Source organism: Stegodyphus dumicola, chromosome 1 (assembly GCF_044657685.1).
Source record: "Stegodyphus dumicola isolate Sdum_Otavi_A_Nest chromosome 1, ASM4465768v1".
NCBI classification, from domain to species: Eukaryota; Metazoa; Arthropoda; class Arachnida; order Araneae; family Eresidae; genus Stegodyphus; species Stegodyphus dumicola.
The window spans coordinates 56,007,109-56,023,864 of record NC_140768.1 but is presented as its reverse complement, the minus strand read 5'-3'; the positions used below and the strand labels follow the sequence as shown (position 1 = coordinate 56,023,864).

Below are 16,756 nucleotides of genomic sequence, written 5' to 3'. Positions count from 1 at the left end.
GAGACACTTAATCTTCCCATTCCTGCGAAAACTCGACAACACTTGAATCGCTCACGATTTCCAAAGAGGTAATAAATGTTTAATGCTTTCGAATACTATGTAAAATTTAAGTAAATTGAAAAGTATTAATGCATAAAATGCTAGAGGATTAGCCTTGTTCCTCTAGTCTGTTGACAGCATGCAACAAGCACCGATGAAATAGAGTTGGTTGACTAATAAATAATATTTTCTTATTCATCTTTTAGAAGCTATCATTTATTTTTATGCAAACGTATTTAATAGTTATTCTTTTCTTGCTATTAAACAGTGTTTTGCTATATTCATACACGGAAGTACTTAACCACAAATGCTTTTAATAACGTTGTTAATATTATTAGGCGACTGGCTGATGCTATAGACATTCACAAATCGCTTAAAATATTTCTAAAGATCCAGAAATCGAAAGTATAAGAGTTTATCCGGAATCAATCTGCAAAAGATTTCTAGGGCGAGAAAGGGGCGTTTAAAGTAGGAGGAAAGATCGAGTTTACTTTTGCGTGAGGAAATTGCGCATTGGAAATTGTCGCTCCGGAGACTCTGACAGTCAAGATTTTAAATCGATTCTTAAAGCGTATTCCGCTATTTCCGGTAATGTGGTGCTTGGGACAAGAGTGAAAAGGATTACAACCGTTTTATATCGTTTTCTGGAAATTGTGCAGGAATTTCTCCAGCAGACATTTACCGTAAACCGCGCTAACGTAAATAATGCAAATATCGTTTATAAAATGTTAAAATAAACTGCTGCGCAAAAGGTTGATCAAAATTTATATATATATATACTATTAAACATAAAGACAACAGATGCAAAATAAACAAGCATCTTTAAATTTAATAATTGGAAAAATTCAAGTTCCAAATGGAAATAATTTTAGAAAAATTTTCTTTTCACATCGAGAGAATCTTTTAGCTGTCTCAAGAAATATGTAAAACATAGCTCTAAGCTTAATGATAATACCAGTTTCAAATTTAGTTAGTTGAAGCATTTTGCTTAGTTTACAAAATGACTACTGTAGCATGAAAGTGGCATGACATTTTCTTTCGTGGAAAAATTAAGATAACTTGGGTTATCTAAACTTAATTAGCTAAAACAAGTCTCTTAACTCCTTCAACCGATGATTGGGAGGTTACGACAAGTCATTATAACTAAATTAACTAAATATCATTTTCGCAGATACTTAATTTTTTAACAACCGTTAGCGAATCATCAATAATTTTTTAAGCATATAACTGATCGCATCCAAAAGAATATTTAACTCATTCATTTAGATGAAACATAATTATATCGTAAAGAATATATTTATCGCAAAAGTAATAAATCGTCTTAATATTACTAATAGTGTTATCAAAGGCTCTAGAAATAGCTGCGAAGCCAGTAATAAGAGTTAATGAGATGGATTCCGCGCCTCCCAGGTAGAGCAATTCCTACTCAAGACAAAATTTTGTCTGGTACGGCAGGAAAAAAAGGATGACTCAAAGAACTATCAATCATTGACAATTGACTCAAATGCAATCCATCTTGTGCAACTCCAGAAGTATATTCTATTATCTAGGAAAATAACGTAATGTGTAAATAATGTTTTCTAGACAAGGAAAAAAACCTATTATTTCACCTATTCTACATATAAAGACCACATAAAGGTCACTGGACGAAAGCTCAGCTCTCTTGTCATGGCTGCCCACACAAGTACTCGCAGGGATAGAAGTTTACACTGATAAATGCCCACATCAATGAAACCTCATAAAGATATATAAGCCACGCACGAAAAAAATAACATTAACATTATTTTTAGTTTGCAAAAAGCAACTTCTTATTTAAAACCTTCTTCGAATTTTTTTGCGTTTCGAAACAGAAAACGTCTTAAAACTACATATTTAAATTTTTATGAGGTTTATATACATTGCTATTATATTTAAATCTTAAATAACTCTGTCAACCGTAAATAACTCGAATTTGACTTCGCAGTATTGAGAGACCTCAGTGCGAGCTTTGCTCTTTAGATGTGCTTTGCACTGTGTTGTGTTCAACTTTTTTAGTAGTTTAAGTGCAACTATAGATTGTGCTCCGTCATGACGAGAAAAGCTATACGTTTGTGAAAAGTTCCAGAACTGTAAAGTGTTTTGTGAAAGTAAATTTTACCAAGCTGTCTTAGGCTCTGCGTGAATTTAATCCATTACGAACTCGTACGCATGCAAGAATTTGTATATATATATATATATATATACAGTAGTGGCCAAAACTGTGGACACTTTTGGAAATTTTTATGTTTTTGAACTTTGTATGATTATAGAAAACGTTACGTTTCACAAAATGCAAACTTGTATATATAATTTTAAAGAGAATTTATTACTGAATTCAATATAAAACACAAAATTCAATTATTTGCAATACAAAAAAGTTAAACATAATAGTTATCGATATACATTAGATAGTGATGATTGCAGTGAGTTATCAGTACTTAGTAGGGTACCCTTTATTTTTGATTACAGCTTCACATCGACGTTCCATTGAGCTGATAAGAGTTTTAAGCTCTTCTTTCGTTATTACATGATGCCAGGAAACAATTATAGCCTCAATTAGTTCCCTTATTTGATGGGCGCCTCATTCGGACAAGAGTTTTCAAACGGTGCCACAAATTTTCGATAAGATTGAGGTCAGGACTGTTTCCTGGCCATGACAACAATTTAATACTCTTTGTACGAAACCACTCTTTCGATATTTTGGCCGTGTGGCAAGGAGCAGAATCCTGCTGAAAAATAAACGAAGCATTGTTGGGAAAGAGATCTCTGATGGAAGGTAGAAGTTTTGGTTCTAGAATACTGTCAAGGTAGTTGCTGGCATTCAGTGTCCCATCGACGACATGAAGGCGACCAATAACATCTGCTGACATGCATGACCAAATCATAACACTAACTGGGTTCTTCACAGTTGCTTGAATGCAGTCAGGATGTAGCTCTTCTCCTATTCTACGTCTTACATATTTTCGCCCATCACTACCGAATAACGATATCTTAGTTTCATCACTCCATATAACTTGTGACCACTGATCATCTGTCCAATTAAAGTGTTCCTTTGCCCAATGTAGTCTTTTTTTTTTTTTTTTTTTTTTTTCGTTGCTGAAAATTAAGATAAGGCTTTTTTCGTGGAATTCTACCTCTGAGTCCAACATCTGTTAATCTTCTCCTGATTGTTCTTGAACTGACAGAAACACCAGCATCATTCAGATCACTTTTGATGGCCGCTGATGACATTTTTCTATCTTGGAGAAATAGTCTTTTTATTCTTCTGTCATTAATAGATGTGGTGCACCTTTTTCGGCCTTTTCCTTCTTTGTTTTTTATTGAATTTGTCTCCTGATATCGTAAACAAAACTTTCGGACTCCAGATGTAGCACTGAACCACCCACCTGTCTTGCAATTTCAGCATAGGAAAGACCACTTTCTCGTAACACAATAATATTACATCTCTTTCTAGGTGTCCAATATACTCTTTTATTTGATGTCATTGCTTCTTGACTAAATATTAAAAATTTTTACAAAAATTCTTACTTGCAATTGCAGTGTATAAGAAACAGGTCCTCCTTTTACAGAACAAAGCAAAATAATGAATTGTTTCAAGTGTAAACATGATGTCAGCTTCTATTGGCAGTTACTAACATTTGATTAGTTCTCAGAACAAGAACAATGATTGGCCAGGAAAGCTAGACATTACAAACCACTTCATAACTGTGTTTTTATTTATATTAAAGTACATGTAACTTTTTTTTGTATTGCAAATAATTGAATTTTGTGTTTTGTATTGAATTCAGTAATCAATTCTCTTTAAAATGATATATACAAGTTTGCATTTTGCGAAACGTAACATTTTCTATAAGCATACAAAGTTCAAAAACATAAAAATTTCCAAAAGTGTCCACAATGTTGGCCACCACTACATGTAAGATTTAGAAACAAACTACATTCACCAAACTAGAAGTTGCATAGATGCATTTTCGACTTAAAAAATCCTTATTTTTAAAATTATGCGGTGTGGCATTTAAAAAAAAAGCTCATATAATTTATGATTTATTCCATAACATTCTTATTAGAAGGAGATGTATATACATAAATTTATTTGAAGGCGAGATATTTAAAATTTGAATTCTTAATGTACCTTATCCATATCAAGCTGAAATATATGAATCTTCTTACGCCTTTAAAACTTTTCTTCTTTTCTTAAAAGCTTTCTAAAATTCAGGCTAATCTTAAGTACGAGCATATCATATATTAAAATCAAAACGATTTATTTTATCAACTCTCATTTTTAGCTGAACAAAGGAAATGAAAAATAAAGGAATTAATAAAATACTTGTTCGAAATTTTATTTTTGTAACAGTTCTGAGCAAGTAATTAAATATTCACTTGCAGCAGAAATTCGAAAGCAAAGACTGCATCCATTATTTCAAATTATGTTAATAAAGTGTAGAAAAATCTGTGTGTGTCGAAATGAGCTCTTAACAAAAACGGAACTTGGAATGTCCGAATGGATTTGAACGAAAATTGACGACCAAATTCACTGGTAATTGTGGTTATTACTAATTCACAGGTAATTATGGTTAACTGTTATATAGTATTATATTCTCTTAATTTGCATTGAAATTTTAAGCCTGCAGTCCTCTGTTAAAACTGTGATATTAATTTGAATCAAATGCGATATCTAAATCTGGTTTAAACTAAAATTTACTCCTAGAAAATTATTGTCAGCAATAGAACTATGATTTGAGAAACAAAATAAGATACAAACAAATTTTACTTTTGCCGCTTGGTTTACAACTTGCAAAATAATTTCAGACTATAAAGTCGCAATGCAGATAGCTTGGGTACAAGTGACAGTAGGTGGTTTGAAGCAGCTACCGATTATAATTCAATCCTATAATTAAACAAACACCTGAAAATGATCTAACTACGGAAATTCACATTCAATACTAACTTGCCAATGACTAATAACTACCGGCTACGTATAGGGAAATGAAGCAAAGTTCAAAGCAACAGGAAGATATTTCAGACGGAAAGCTATCTTCGTTAAACATTAAAAGCTAAAGTTCAGATAGATTGATATAATAGAGTTAAAAAAAAACAGAAAAAAGAAATATATTAAAAGTTAGCTATTAGAAAAGCAGTATTGTCAGAAACCAAATGTGACAAAATAGTAGTCATTATACTACTATGTTAACCAGAAAGCGATTAATGGAATATTCATGCATGACGACAATTGCAATCTCTTATAAGAACATTGCGTTTATTAAAAATATCAAAGGAATTTTTCTTCCCGAATGAATCAGACACACGAGATATAAATTTCTATTTATATTCATTTAAGCTGAAAAAAATACCTTTTCAGATATTGTTACATTTTCTGCCTAACCCATGATTTGGTATGGATCCATCTGTTATTATATTATTGGATCATCTATTATTATAAAGTATTTCTTCCAACTTCTTGGCATGCCTTCGTTGTGTAGTGTTCTGCACGCTGGGCGCGTATTCCAGGGGTCCGTGGTTCGATTCCCGACGAAGACGTTGCTCATTTTTTACATCTACTGCTTCCAAAAATATACCTAATATCTCTCTCTACAGTGGCGCCCGAACTAAAAGGGTGGTGGATGATGATTCTCCCACCCCCAGGATTTGGCGATTGGGTCCTCTAAAAACCCCTACCGTCCTTTGAAAGGGGAAGTACATAAGGTATTTCTCCAGTCTTCTTAGCATGCCTTCGTAGTGTAGTGGTCAGCATGTTGGTCGCGTATTCCAGAGGTCGATGGTTCGATTCCCAGCTGGGCGTTGTTCATTTTTCATCTTTCCTGTTTTCAAAAATTACTTCCAAAATTAGTGTCTCTACACTAATTTTGGATCACTTATTATTATATTATTGGAGCAACTGTTAGGTCAGGGTAGCTAATCCATCGGCATAAATTTGCCATTTTATTAGTATTCGCTAGATCGCTAATTTATGCATAATTGTTTTTCATATAAAGTCGTTATAAATTTCAGAAGTAAATAGTATATACTAAGGATAAATGAGCTATATTAATTTGATCCACAATTAAGAATTTTTCATGAGCTGTCCTTAATGAATTAACAATAGGAACGGAAGCAAATAAAATAAAAAATTTTGATGGATTGGGTTGGTATATTAAATTGGCAAATTGCATGAAAGAAATTTCTAGATCAACTTACCGTAAACGGCAATATCTCGATGCACCTGCACGCAGCCAAAGAAAGGTTCATCCGCTGATACTTGGCAAGTATACCGTCCCTCCGTCTCCAGGGTGACATTTCTCAAATATACTGTGCTCCGCCCCGAACGTGAAAGCTAGAAAATATAAATTATGCATTTATTTACAGCTTTAGGCAACATTTATAACACTGGGAACGCCAAACAGATACCACAGGACGAATGTTGGTTATAAAATTGCTAATGTTCAAGGACATTCAAAGCATACCATCGATTCAGGATATGTTTCGTATTCAGAAGAGGGTGATAAACGATAAATTCCCTCTGAAAAACGCGGAAGGTAAGATGAGAGAATATTTGAGATTCAGTAGAAAAATTACCAATTCTCAGTTTACTGGTATGACTCTCTTTTCGTGCAAATTTTCTCATAGTTTATTCGTGTATATAGTCGAAATAATTAAAATAAAATTTTTGGGTTTAATATATGGAATAATTTGATGCATAAGATCGTTATAACTATGCTCACATATATATACGATTTAGGTTTATCAAATATGTACGTGCAAACTTTACTAAAGACGAATGATGATTTAGAGTTAGATTACGTTATTTGGACAATAGGAAATCACACGAGGGCTGCCTGGCAAAAGGAAGGATATTTCGTGGAGGAAGTATTAAGGGAATCTGGCTCTTATCAAAATCACTAATGAGGCAATCCCCAAAACTTTCGTGACGTCAATCCATCCATTGCATTTGAGTTTTGGGTGAAATATCAGTGTTCAGCAATCTTATTTTTCGCCCGCTAATGAACTATTAAGAGTTATTACATAAAAGATTACATTTAAAAATTACTTATTAATAAGCGCGCAATTATATACATAAATGTAAATAAATATTCTTATAACTCTTGTTCATATGTAAAAATTATTTGTAAACATTTATTTTCTAGAACTAATTGTGTGCTTTAGACTTGCTTTTTCAATTGCTTAAATTTTAGCAAGAAAATAAAATCTGTGTTTGAGTAATACATACGCAGAATGTTCGTTGTGTCTAGCATTTATTATTGTGCTAGGAGGCGAACTGGTACTTAAGTAACAGACAAACCATATAAGTTTATTACACACTTTGTCTAAAAACGTTATTAGTTTAAACGAATGTATGACTCATGATCTAATGGCTGAAGTATAGAGATGATATTTAGAAAAATTAATCTCATTGCGATATTGGATAATTCCACAGTAATATTACGTGGAGTAGTTATCTAAAAGGATATAAAATTTGCTCCCTTTCTTTTAAAATCTTTTTTATGATCAAGGAGCCAGATCTTGATCTTCATTTATAAACCGGAATTTTTATTATGCGCATATGTAATGGGAAAAGTAATGCGTCGTTTAAAAATCGAGGTATTTTACTTTTCCATATTATTATCTGTTTCATTTTTATAATCGCAGCATGAAATTTCCAACTAAAAAATTAGTCACATGAACTTTAAATATATTTTCTTCAGGAAATGTTCTCCGTGAAAGGATAGCGTTTTTTAAGATTTAATTTTCAAATGGTTTAGCTCCGTAACTAGTCGAAACTTGCACTAAAATTCTTGTACCGAAAACTAAACTAACTTCATTTGTTTTCTGTCGTAATATATGGCCAGAAACTGAAAAAATTCGCGAAGATCCACGAACATTTTAATGTAGGATTTCATCTTCCTATGCTTTCTTAAAGAGGCATGCGAGTAAGTCTAACTTTAGACATTTGGACACTAGTATAATTGTTTTTTAATAGCATTACTGTTTTAAAATTTAGCCTTTATATTATGAATTTCAATGCTCATTTACTTCCTTGCTTTCTTTTACCTATATTTCCCATTTTCACGAACAAATTCAATTAACGCAGAAGGAGAGAGATACCATTTTTCCGTTGCTAATTATAAATGCTGAGTAATACAGCATATGCTGTCTTCCTGCTTATGTTAACGTAAAAGCACTTGTTCGAAATTTCGAGGATTTCATATTTCTAGAGTTCTTTAGCGTGTAATTCTATTGTTTTCATGGCTGTATTTTACTCAGCGCTTAGGAAAACGCTTCCGAACTCCGCTTTTGCTCGAGGAATAAAAATGTGCAAAATCATCATTAATACAGAGAATGGGAGTGAATTCCGGTTAGTGTTGTTTGGGGATATTGAAGAGATATATTTTAAATATTTCATATTTTGAGGGGGATTGGAGAGATGTATTTTAAATACTTCGAATTTTCCAAAAGAATTTTCCGAAATATTTTAGGTACAATAAAAGCGGGTACTGTCACTTTGTTTAAACAATATCGTAGTTTTTTTCTGTGATTATTTTTGTGTAAATATTTTATCTCGATATCTGAAATAATTTGACATGAGCGAGAAGACTTAGGTTTATATTATAGAAGACTTAGGTTTGAGATAGTTAATAAAATATAAAAAAATTCTTAAAATTGAAATTAAATTTATTATTCTTTGGTCAAAAAAATTCTACATATAGTATCAATTCGCCATGAGCGTTTAACGAATACAAAATGCAATACGTGACATCTCTGATAAAAGGCTTTTCAGAATTAGTTTGAACATCATGCAGAAACCTGCCTTATCGACAGCTTTTTACGATGCTGCAGGAAACGTTTTATTGTATGGAGTACTTCTCACAAGTCAACCAATTAGGAAAAAGAAAGAATCACGGAACCTACAGTCATAAAATTCCTAGAAGCAAAGATACCTCCAAAAGTTGCGTTATATAAGAAGGACTGACGAGATTTGTTGTTCATCTCACAGCAGTTTAAGAAGGAAAAACGGCGAAAACATTTTCATAGTGATGTTCAATGTAAAATCAAGTGTAAATGCAAGTTTTAATGTAATTTTTTTACGTAATGTTCGTCCCAAAATCATTCAAAGGTCTACTCTTGCTAAAACGGAGTTCCGAAGAGCACAAACATGTCTTAATAATGATCTGAATTTTATAGAGTCATGGAAGAAGAAACATATAAATATTTAATATGCCATATGGTAAGAAACTAATAACAAACAACCGTTTTAAAAATGCTATTTTGTGAGATTAATTTATTGCGCAAAGGAAAGAATGTGCTGTGACTAGTAGCACTGTCATATTGTAACTATCCGGCTGGCATCGTAAAATCTGTTGTTCGAATATCGGCGATGGCTAACTGATATTTCCATAGTCTACTACGAATAACATAATGTAGATCTTTATCATTTACAGCATGATTCTCTAAAGATTTAATCTTTTTCATATAAGTTTAAAGAATTTTGCTTTTTGTTCGTCAAATAATGCTGTGCTTCTTGAAGGATGTTTCTAACTACTCAAAGCGATGAGATACCGCTGTCGGTAAAAGCATTGACTTGAAAGTGAAAACGAATTCACAGTGCTTACTCCCTAAGATTTCGATACGCCAAGTTAACAAATCTGAATCTTGTAATTTAATATTTACATAGGAATCCGAATGTCAATTACCATGTTGGAAGATATCTTACCAAGTTTAAAAGATAAAAAAAATGTATTTGAAATTGCTTCTAGCAACGAAACATTTTAACTTTTAATGTTTTATAATATATTCTGTTTATCTTGCTATAATTTATAAATTTTTATTATCTTTCATATGCGTTGATTAAATATCTTTTCCATGTTTCCATGTGTTATTAAATCAAGATCAAGGAACTTTAATTAGGTAAATGGTACTTAACGATTGACTAGTCTTAAAAGAACATAAATAAATGGATTAAAATTAATTTTCCTTGAACTTGAGCAGTAGTAAAAGTTTTTTTAAAACGTTTATTTCATTCTGTAACAGTTACATTTTATTTTTCCACTAAATTTATGTCGCTGAAGCATTAAATCGGCAACGCTTGGAATAAAATGTATAACTGTGTTACTTTTCAATAATATGTGATCATAAATTAAATGAAAAGCTATATATTGGGACTATATTATCACACAATTACAAAGAAATAGATGTATTTCTTAACAGAAAAATTATCTCCATTGTCATATTTACTGATTCACGTTAGAACGTTTTAACGAATAAATGAAAACTAAAGCACACATTTAAAATTTGTAAGGCTATTTTAAAGAATAGCGAGAGATTAGAAGAACTCACTTATGATCAATAAAATTAAGCTTATTTTTAAGATGACAAAAACTACTTTTTAGAATTCAGTTCGAATCTTACTTCAGAAAACGGAAATTACTTTAAAAACTGCTTTTGACTTTTGTAAACGAGAAAGATGAGCACTTAAAGCTAATAAAATTAGGAAAGCGAAGGAAATCTAAAGCAAAGTTATTGGGTGGATCCGAAAGAATCACAAAAACGCACATAAATATTAACCTAATTTCAAACAAAGAAATACTAGCGTGGCAAACTAAGATATTAAGAAATACATTTGATGGGATGTTATTAATGAGAGTACTTATCTGAGGCATTTTGAGGAAACCTGCTGCAGAGAATTACCCCATCGGTTTGATAAATGCGAGAAAGTAAGGATTTTGGAACTGGAAGTTTAAATATAATAGAATTTTTAATCAAATTCATAAAAATCATTCAGATAGAAAATATGACGTTGAATATCTTTTCAATAGGACTTTTAAAGATTTCTTTTTCTAAATGACTGTTGATAAGGAAAGAACTGTAGGAATGAATTGTAGGAACAGAAGTAAGGTTTTTATTTTCTGAAACATAAGTAAGTTTCAAAGCGTAATCTTATATACAGTTCCCAACAAGACATAGTTCCATTTAATGTTTCAAACATTGTAAGAAATAACTTGAATGGACGCTACCATTTTAGCGTTATTTCATTTCAAAAGGTTAAATAACTCAACGGTTACAAAATGATAGTAAGGAACAGGGAAAATATATGTGGAGAGACTCTGCATTTTGAATGGCATACTGCCATTAAAGTACAAAGACCAAACAAAAGCTTCTACTTACAAGATGAAAGTTAATTTTATTTAATTATCAGTAAACGATAGTATAAATTCGATAGTAAATTATCAGAAAAGTCGTACAAAGTCTCAATCGAAATCGAATTTTATTGACTAGCAGGGAAAGCGGTTACAAATGACGTCGGACTTTACGTTAAATTTGGAATTGTCGTTCCTAGATAATTATCATGAAAAGAATCACCAACCTGCTGATTATGAAATATGATTCAATCTAATTTCATACCTAGCCAAGCCTCTGCTGTCTTAGATGGCCTTACATCGCAGTGTTTGGCTTACTTTCTAATTCCTGAGGTACTTACTTAAGATCCTCATTTTGGTTTGCAGCTGTTATTTTTAGACCATAGTATGTTAATGCACCTTTAAGCAATGGGATATTTTTGATGCTTTGTGACATGACACAATGCTTAATAATAATAATCTTAGCATCATTAAGAGTCATTTTCTGGATTCCCATTTTGATTTCTTTCTGAGAGATATTAACAGTGGCAAGTGACGAAACATGCTGTAAAGGAAAATGAGCTCGAGTACTAATCTACTGCTATTGAACTCTGAAGAGGGTACACAGGAAACATGTTTGCTCATTTTTGCTGCTGGTAATCATTTTTGTATAGATGCATGTTAATGCTCATCTCTACACCGTACGAAAAAAGATAGGAAATGCACTGTCTTACTTTCCTGCGCGCATAAATGCTGTTTATTTTGTTGCTGTTGTGATTAATATCCCTTGTCTGACCTAATTAGAACAAACCCATGAATTTTATCATCGCAAGGATTACAAGATTGCTTCTGCAATTTGCAAGAGCCTTGAGCATCATAGTGGGCACAGTTCGACTTTGCTCAGTTCTGCTTCGATTCTAAAGGAGCGCACACCGGGTAACGAGTCCAAGGGTCTCCCACAGATCTTTCCCTACCCCAGCCTCACAAAAGGATTTTTGGATCGCGGTATATTTTGCGTACCTTCATGACAAACCTTCAGTACCTTCATACTAATACCCGTGCTTTCTCTGGGATTCGAACCCTGGACTTTCGATACGGCATTCAGCGTCAGGTACCACTTTCTCGTCTGGGCGGCTAATTTTTATGTTCTTTAGCTTAAAAGGATCTAAATGAGTATAAAATGAAATTGAAATTTATAGTAAAATGATAAAACTAATGAGTTAATTGCGTATTTTTATATATAGTTATTATATAGCGTATTTTTATATATAGTATATAGTTGTGAAATATAAAAATATAATTAATCGGTGTATTGAAGGATGTATTAAATCTTGATCATTTTCAGTTTATTAAGTAACAAGCTCATTAATAATTTAACTTATAATTCTGATTTTAAAAAATATATTTTTTACATATTTCATCATTTTAATATTAAAAGAGTCGAAAATAACGGTAACGGGATGAAAGAGGTTTCTTTCGTTAAATTATTTAGCATTCTTTAACACTTTAGATTTGAATTGGACGTTCAGCTTTATTAGCTTTCTAGCTAATAGGCAAACTTCATTTTTGATTAAGAAATACAGCTTTTGTCAAGTATACTTTATTTATTATGTTATCAAGTCAGTCAATGCCCTCACCAGCGTAAATAACTAAACGCTATTTCAGTGAAATTGAAAAACTAGTTAGTTGCAAATGCAAACGCATTACGAGATTGCTGAAAAAAAATTTATAAGTATCGCACATTTTATGCTCGAAAAATACTCTGATAAGTATAAATAAACAGGATATTAATATAATAAATCGATACTGATATTAATATATAAATTATAGCTGTGCAAGTTATGCTTTCTATATATAGTTTTGTTTTTTATACTTTTGCATTGTAAATCTAAAAATTCAACAAAACCTATCTGTTAAATATAAATGCGAAGCCTTTTCCTTCAATTCATGGAAAAACTTCCGGTTGAAATGTATTTCATGTACTTACTCTCTAATATTTCGAAATGTGAAAAGAAAAAATATTGAATGGATATGTTATGAAACTTTTGCAGTTTATTTCCTTTATTCTCGCCGTTATTTTTGGTAGTTCCACTGAAATAATACAATTTTCCATTTTAGAAAGGGTTGTCATGGTAACACTGTATCGCAGAGAGAATACTCAGTTAGAATAGAGACCGGAAATAAATCGTTATGAGATATCAAACTCTTGCACCTCTTATTTTCTCTCATTTACTTTTCGCTTCATTCTTTCCTCTTCGTCATTTATAATGCTCTTTTCTTTCTTTGAGATCTTTCAAATAATGTTGGAAGTTGATATTATCAAAGCACTCATTTACATATTTGTGCCATTACAATTCTTAGTAACAAAACATAAGTAGTGAAAGGATTGTTTCACCACTAAAAAACAAAATATACAGCGTTAGAAAAGTATTTCATCAAATATACTTATAGACAAAGTAAATATTTTAAAAATTACCAATATTAGATTAATTCATTAATTACTATTAACAGTATCTATAATAATTTATTGCTGGTATTTGCATAAATTAAGAAGCAATTTCTCTTTTAATAGCACATTATTTCCTATTGATGAAATTCAATTAGTATGAATATTTTATGAATTATTCGCTGCTATTATGATTTGAAGCAAGAAAAGTGTTCTAAAGATTAAAAGTTTAAGAAATGGTACACTGTATTTAAGCATGTCATTTTGCTGCTCTGACAAGTTACTGATACACTCATATATGCCTTAATTTGAAAGATAAATTAATTATATTTCTCCCAAGCAACAGAAACATTTTACAAAATTCACAATTTTCAGGATGTCATGGATGAGGAAATTAAGTATAAAACCTAACGTAAATTAACGCAACTTGGCAGAAAATACTGAAGAGATCATAGACATTTCTAGCATAAGGCAACATAGCAGCTGCCGATTCTACTTACTTTGCAAACAGATTTAAAACTAAGCAACAAAATGAAAATCGTAAAAATGCGAATATAATAAAAGATTATAATTCTTGTGTAATGCAAATACAAATCAGTTTTTGTTATAAATTTCTTAATGAAAGTGCTAGACTTTTGCAGGAATTTTTTATCGTAATAACTAAAGCTAATCTAAATTTATTATAAGTAGTAGCCGTAGAAGAAAGAAATAATACTTGAGGAATTTTATTTACCCTTGACCGATATTAGTGTTCTGGCAGTCGAAATGTCTACTCCCTGTGCCAGTAGTAACACCCAAAATATTTCACTTTCCCAAAACGTATTATTAGCAGCCAATTTTCCATGCAATATTTTCACTTATAAAAGAAATATAGGACTAATAATTATTTTGCTTGTTATATGTATAAAATACTGTATTCCAATAATAATGTAAACGAAAGAAATGCATTGTTGCATAGAAAATAACAAGGAAGGAAAAATACATGCAGGCAGAGGACAATAAACATATTTCAGCGCAATTTTACAGTCCTTTATATACATGAATAAGCGGCCGGTTCCCCGCATGTGTGATTGCTCTGTAATTCTAATCATTTGCATGTCTTATCCTATTTTACATTTCCAGTTACGTTTGATACAATTTGCATAATTCCTTTATGGTGTTACAATTTTCACACCCATTAGTGTATTAAAATTAGATAACGCAATTTTTTCGAAAAGTCGTAATGGCTTCCAAAATATTAAAAGTAAAAATCAAGTTTTGTAAAACATTAAGAAGATACTGCTTAAGTAGACACAAAGGAATCAATTCCATGAATTTGAAAAGAAAAAAAAAATATGTAAAAGTATTCTAAGATAATTACATTTTTATTGGATGATATTAAATTTGACGATAATTTTCAATTTATTAAGTTCGGTATTTCCTCTATTTTTGAGATGCGTTACTCAAATAGGAAAAAAATTAAAGAAATATTTTGTTAAATCGTCTGTTAAAATATGAACGCAAAAAAAATATGAACACAACTTAATACTTTATCATTTAATAAAGAAGAAATCTTTCAACATCTTGAGCTAATGCACATACAATTCTTCAAATCAGAACAGCAGCTGATCTCATTCCAGTCATCTGGCCCACCAGCGGCCGAGCAGTAAAGTCGCTGAACACTGGTAGTTCGGTCCGAGGTTCGAATCCCGCGAACGGGCTGGCTGCATGGGCGTTTTCGTGGTTTTCCTCATGTGTAACGTGTATACGAGCCAGTTTCGCTTAGAAAATCCTCCACGAAGGCATCCCTCCTCTTAAGCAGATAGCCCTCGAGGCTTTGCCATAATCACACACATACACACACATTCCAGTCCTCTGAAAAGAAAAATATTTTATCCGAAAAATTCAACATGGGTTACATTATTTCAATTCAATTCAGCTTTTCTGAACCTTTTCTTATTTAAACATTTCATGAATACCTTTTTCATACAATTTTATCCGAAATTTCATTTAATATAAAATTGAATTTTCTTCCCCAGTGCTCTCCAGTAAAATATGCTGATATGTATGAGCATTTATATAATGTAGCAACACTACCATCTAGTCGACATCATGCATGTTAAAAACTCGGACACACTATACTCAAAAACACCTTAATTTTTTGCTACAGCTGATGTGCTAACAAAATAGGTGATTAATTTTTTTTGCAGACTGAACAGCCTAATATTTAATTTCATGCATACCGCTAGCTTTTGCTTTTAGCTTAATTTTCTTTTATTTTCCTAGCTTACATTTAAACATTTCATTCACACTGCAACACACTAAAGACACTAATTCTCACAATTATGTAAATGTTTACTGCTCTTTAACACATCTTAACGTTTGCAATACTATGCAATTAAACATACATGAAACATTTACAATACATTATTTTAAGAAATTTCACTTTAAAATTTGCATTATATATGCATAAGATGCTAAATATTACCTTGCAATTTTGTCAAAATTTCGGGAACATCACTCTCTTGGACTAAAGCGGAATATCTATCCTAGCTAACTTAAAATCAGTACGAATAAATGCATACTTAAATTCCAAGTGTCTTGCTACTTAACAACTGAAATGATCTCGCTTGAGGCAAAATTTAAAATAAATAGCAACTGCTGCACTTTTCGACATTAAATAGAAACTGAATCTGCGAAGAAAATTAAATTTCACCTATCTTTTGATTTTTCTGTTTTCCTCTAGTCGCTTGGTAATGAAGTCATCCCACGAAGGATAGAGGTTTGCTTGCCGTACTCTAAATGTGCCTTACTGTCTGGTGAAATTTGCTATTTTCTCTTCTGGGAACATTCCCGGAATCTTCCAACTTTTCCATGTCCTTGAGGAAAGTCTGGCTTCGATATTCACTTCGTAAACTGGGGATATAATCTCGGACTTTTAGCTGGACTTCTCGACTAAAACTTATGAGGACAGAATCGCTGGAGCATTCTCGGCCTCCTTTACAGAGGTGGATTCTTCCGCTGGGCCCTTCTGCCGTAGAACCTTTTGTGCCAGACACTCAGGGTAGTTTGGAATGAGCACTTGACTTCCTTACCGCATTATGAGCGTGCATTGGTTGTCCATAGGTGTTCGCAGGAACTCCTGGATCCTAGTACTTTCGGTTGT

General features: G+C 32.0%; 1 protein-coding gene across 4 annotated transcripts in view; it reads right to left on the bottom strand.

Moving 5' to 3' along the window:
- The window catches only part of LOC118192724 (uncharacterized), a 323,131-nt gene that overhangs the window by 26,363 nt on the left and 280,012 nt on the right, over positions 1-16,756 (bottom strand). For all 4 annotated transcript variants that reach the window (XM_085814865.1, XM_085814874.1, XM_085814879.1 and 1 more), the window contains one exon: positions 6,253-6,388. In XM_085814865.1, the coding sequence (XP_085670991.1) occupies positions 6,253-6,388 (136 nt within the window). The remainder of the gene's footprint in view (positions 1-6,252; positions 6,389-16,756) is intronic.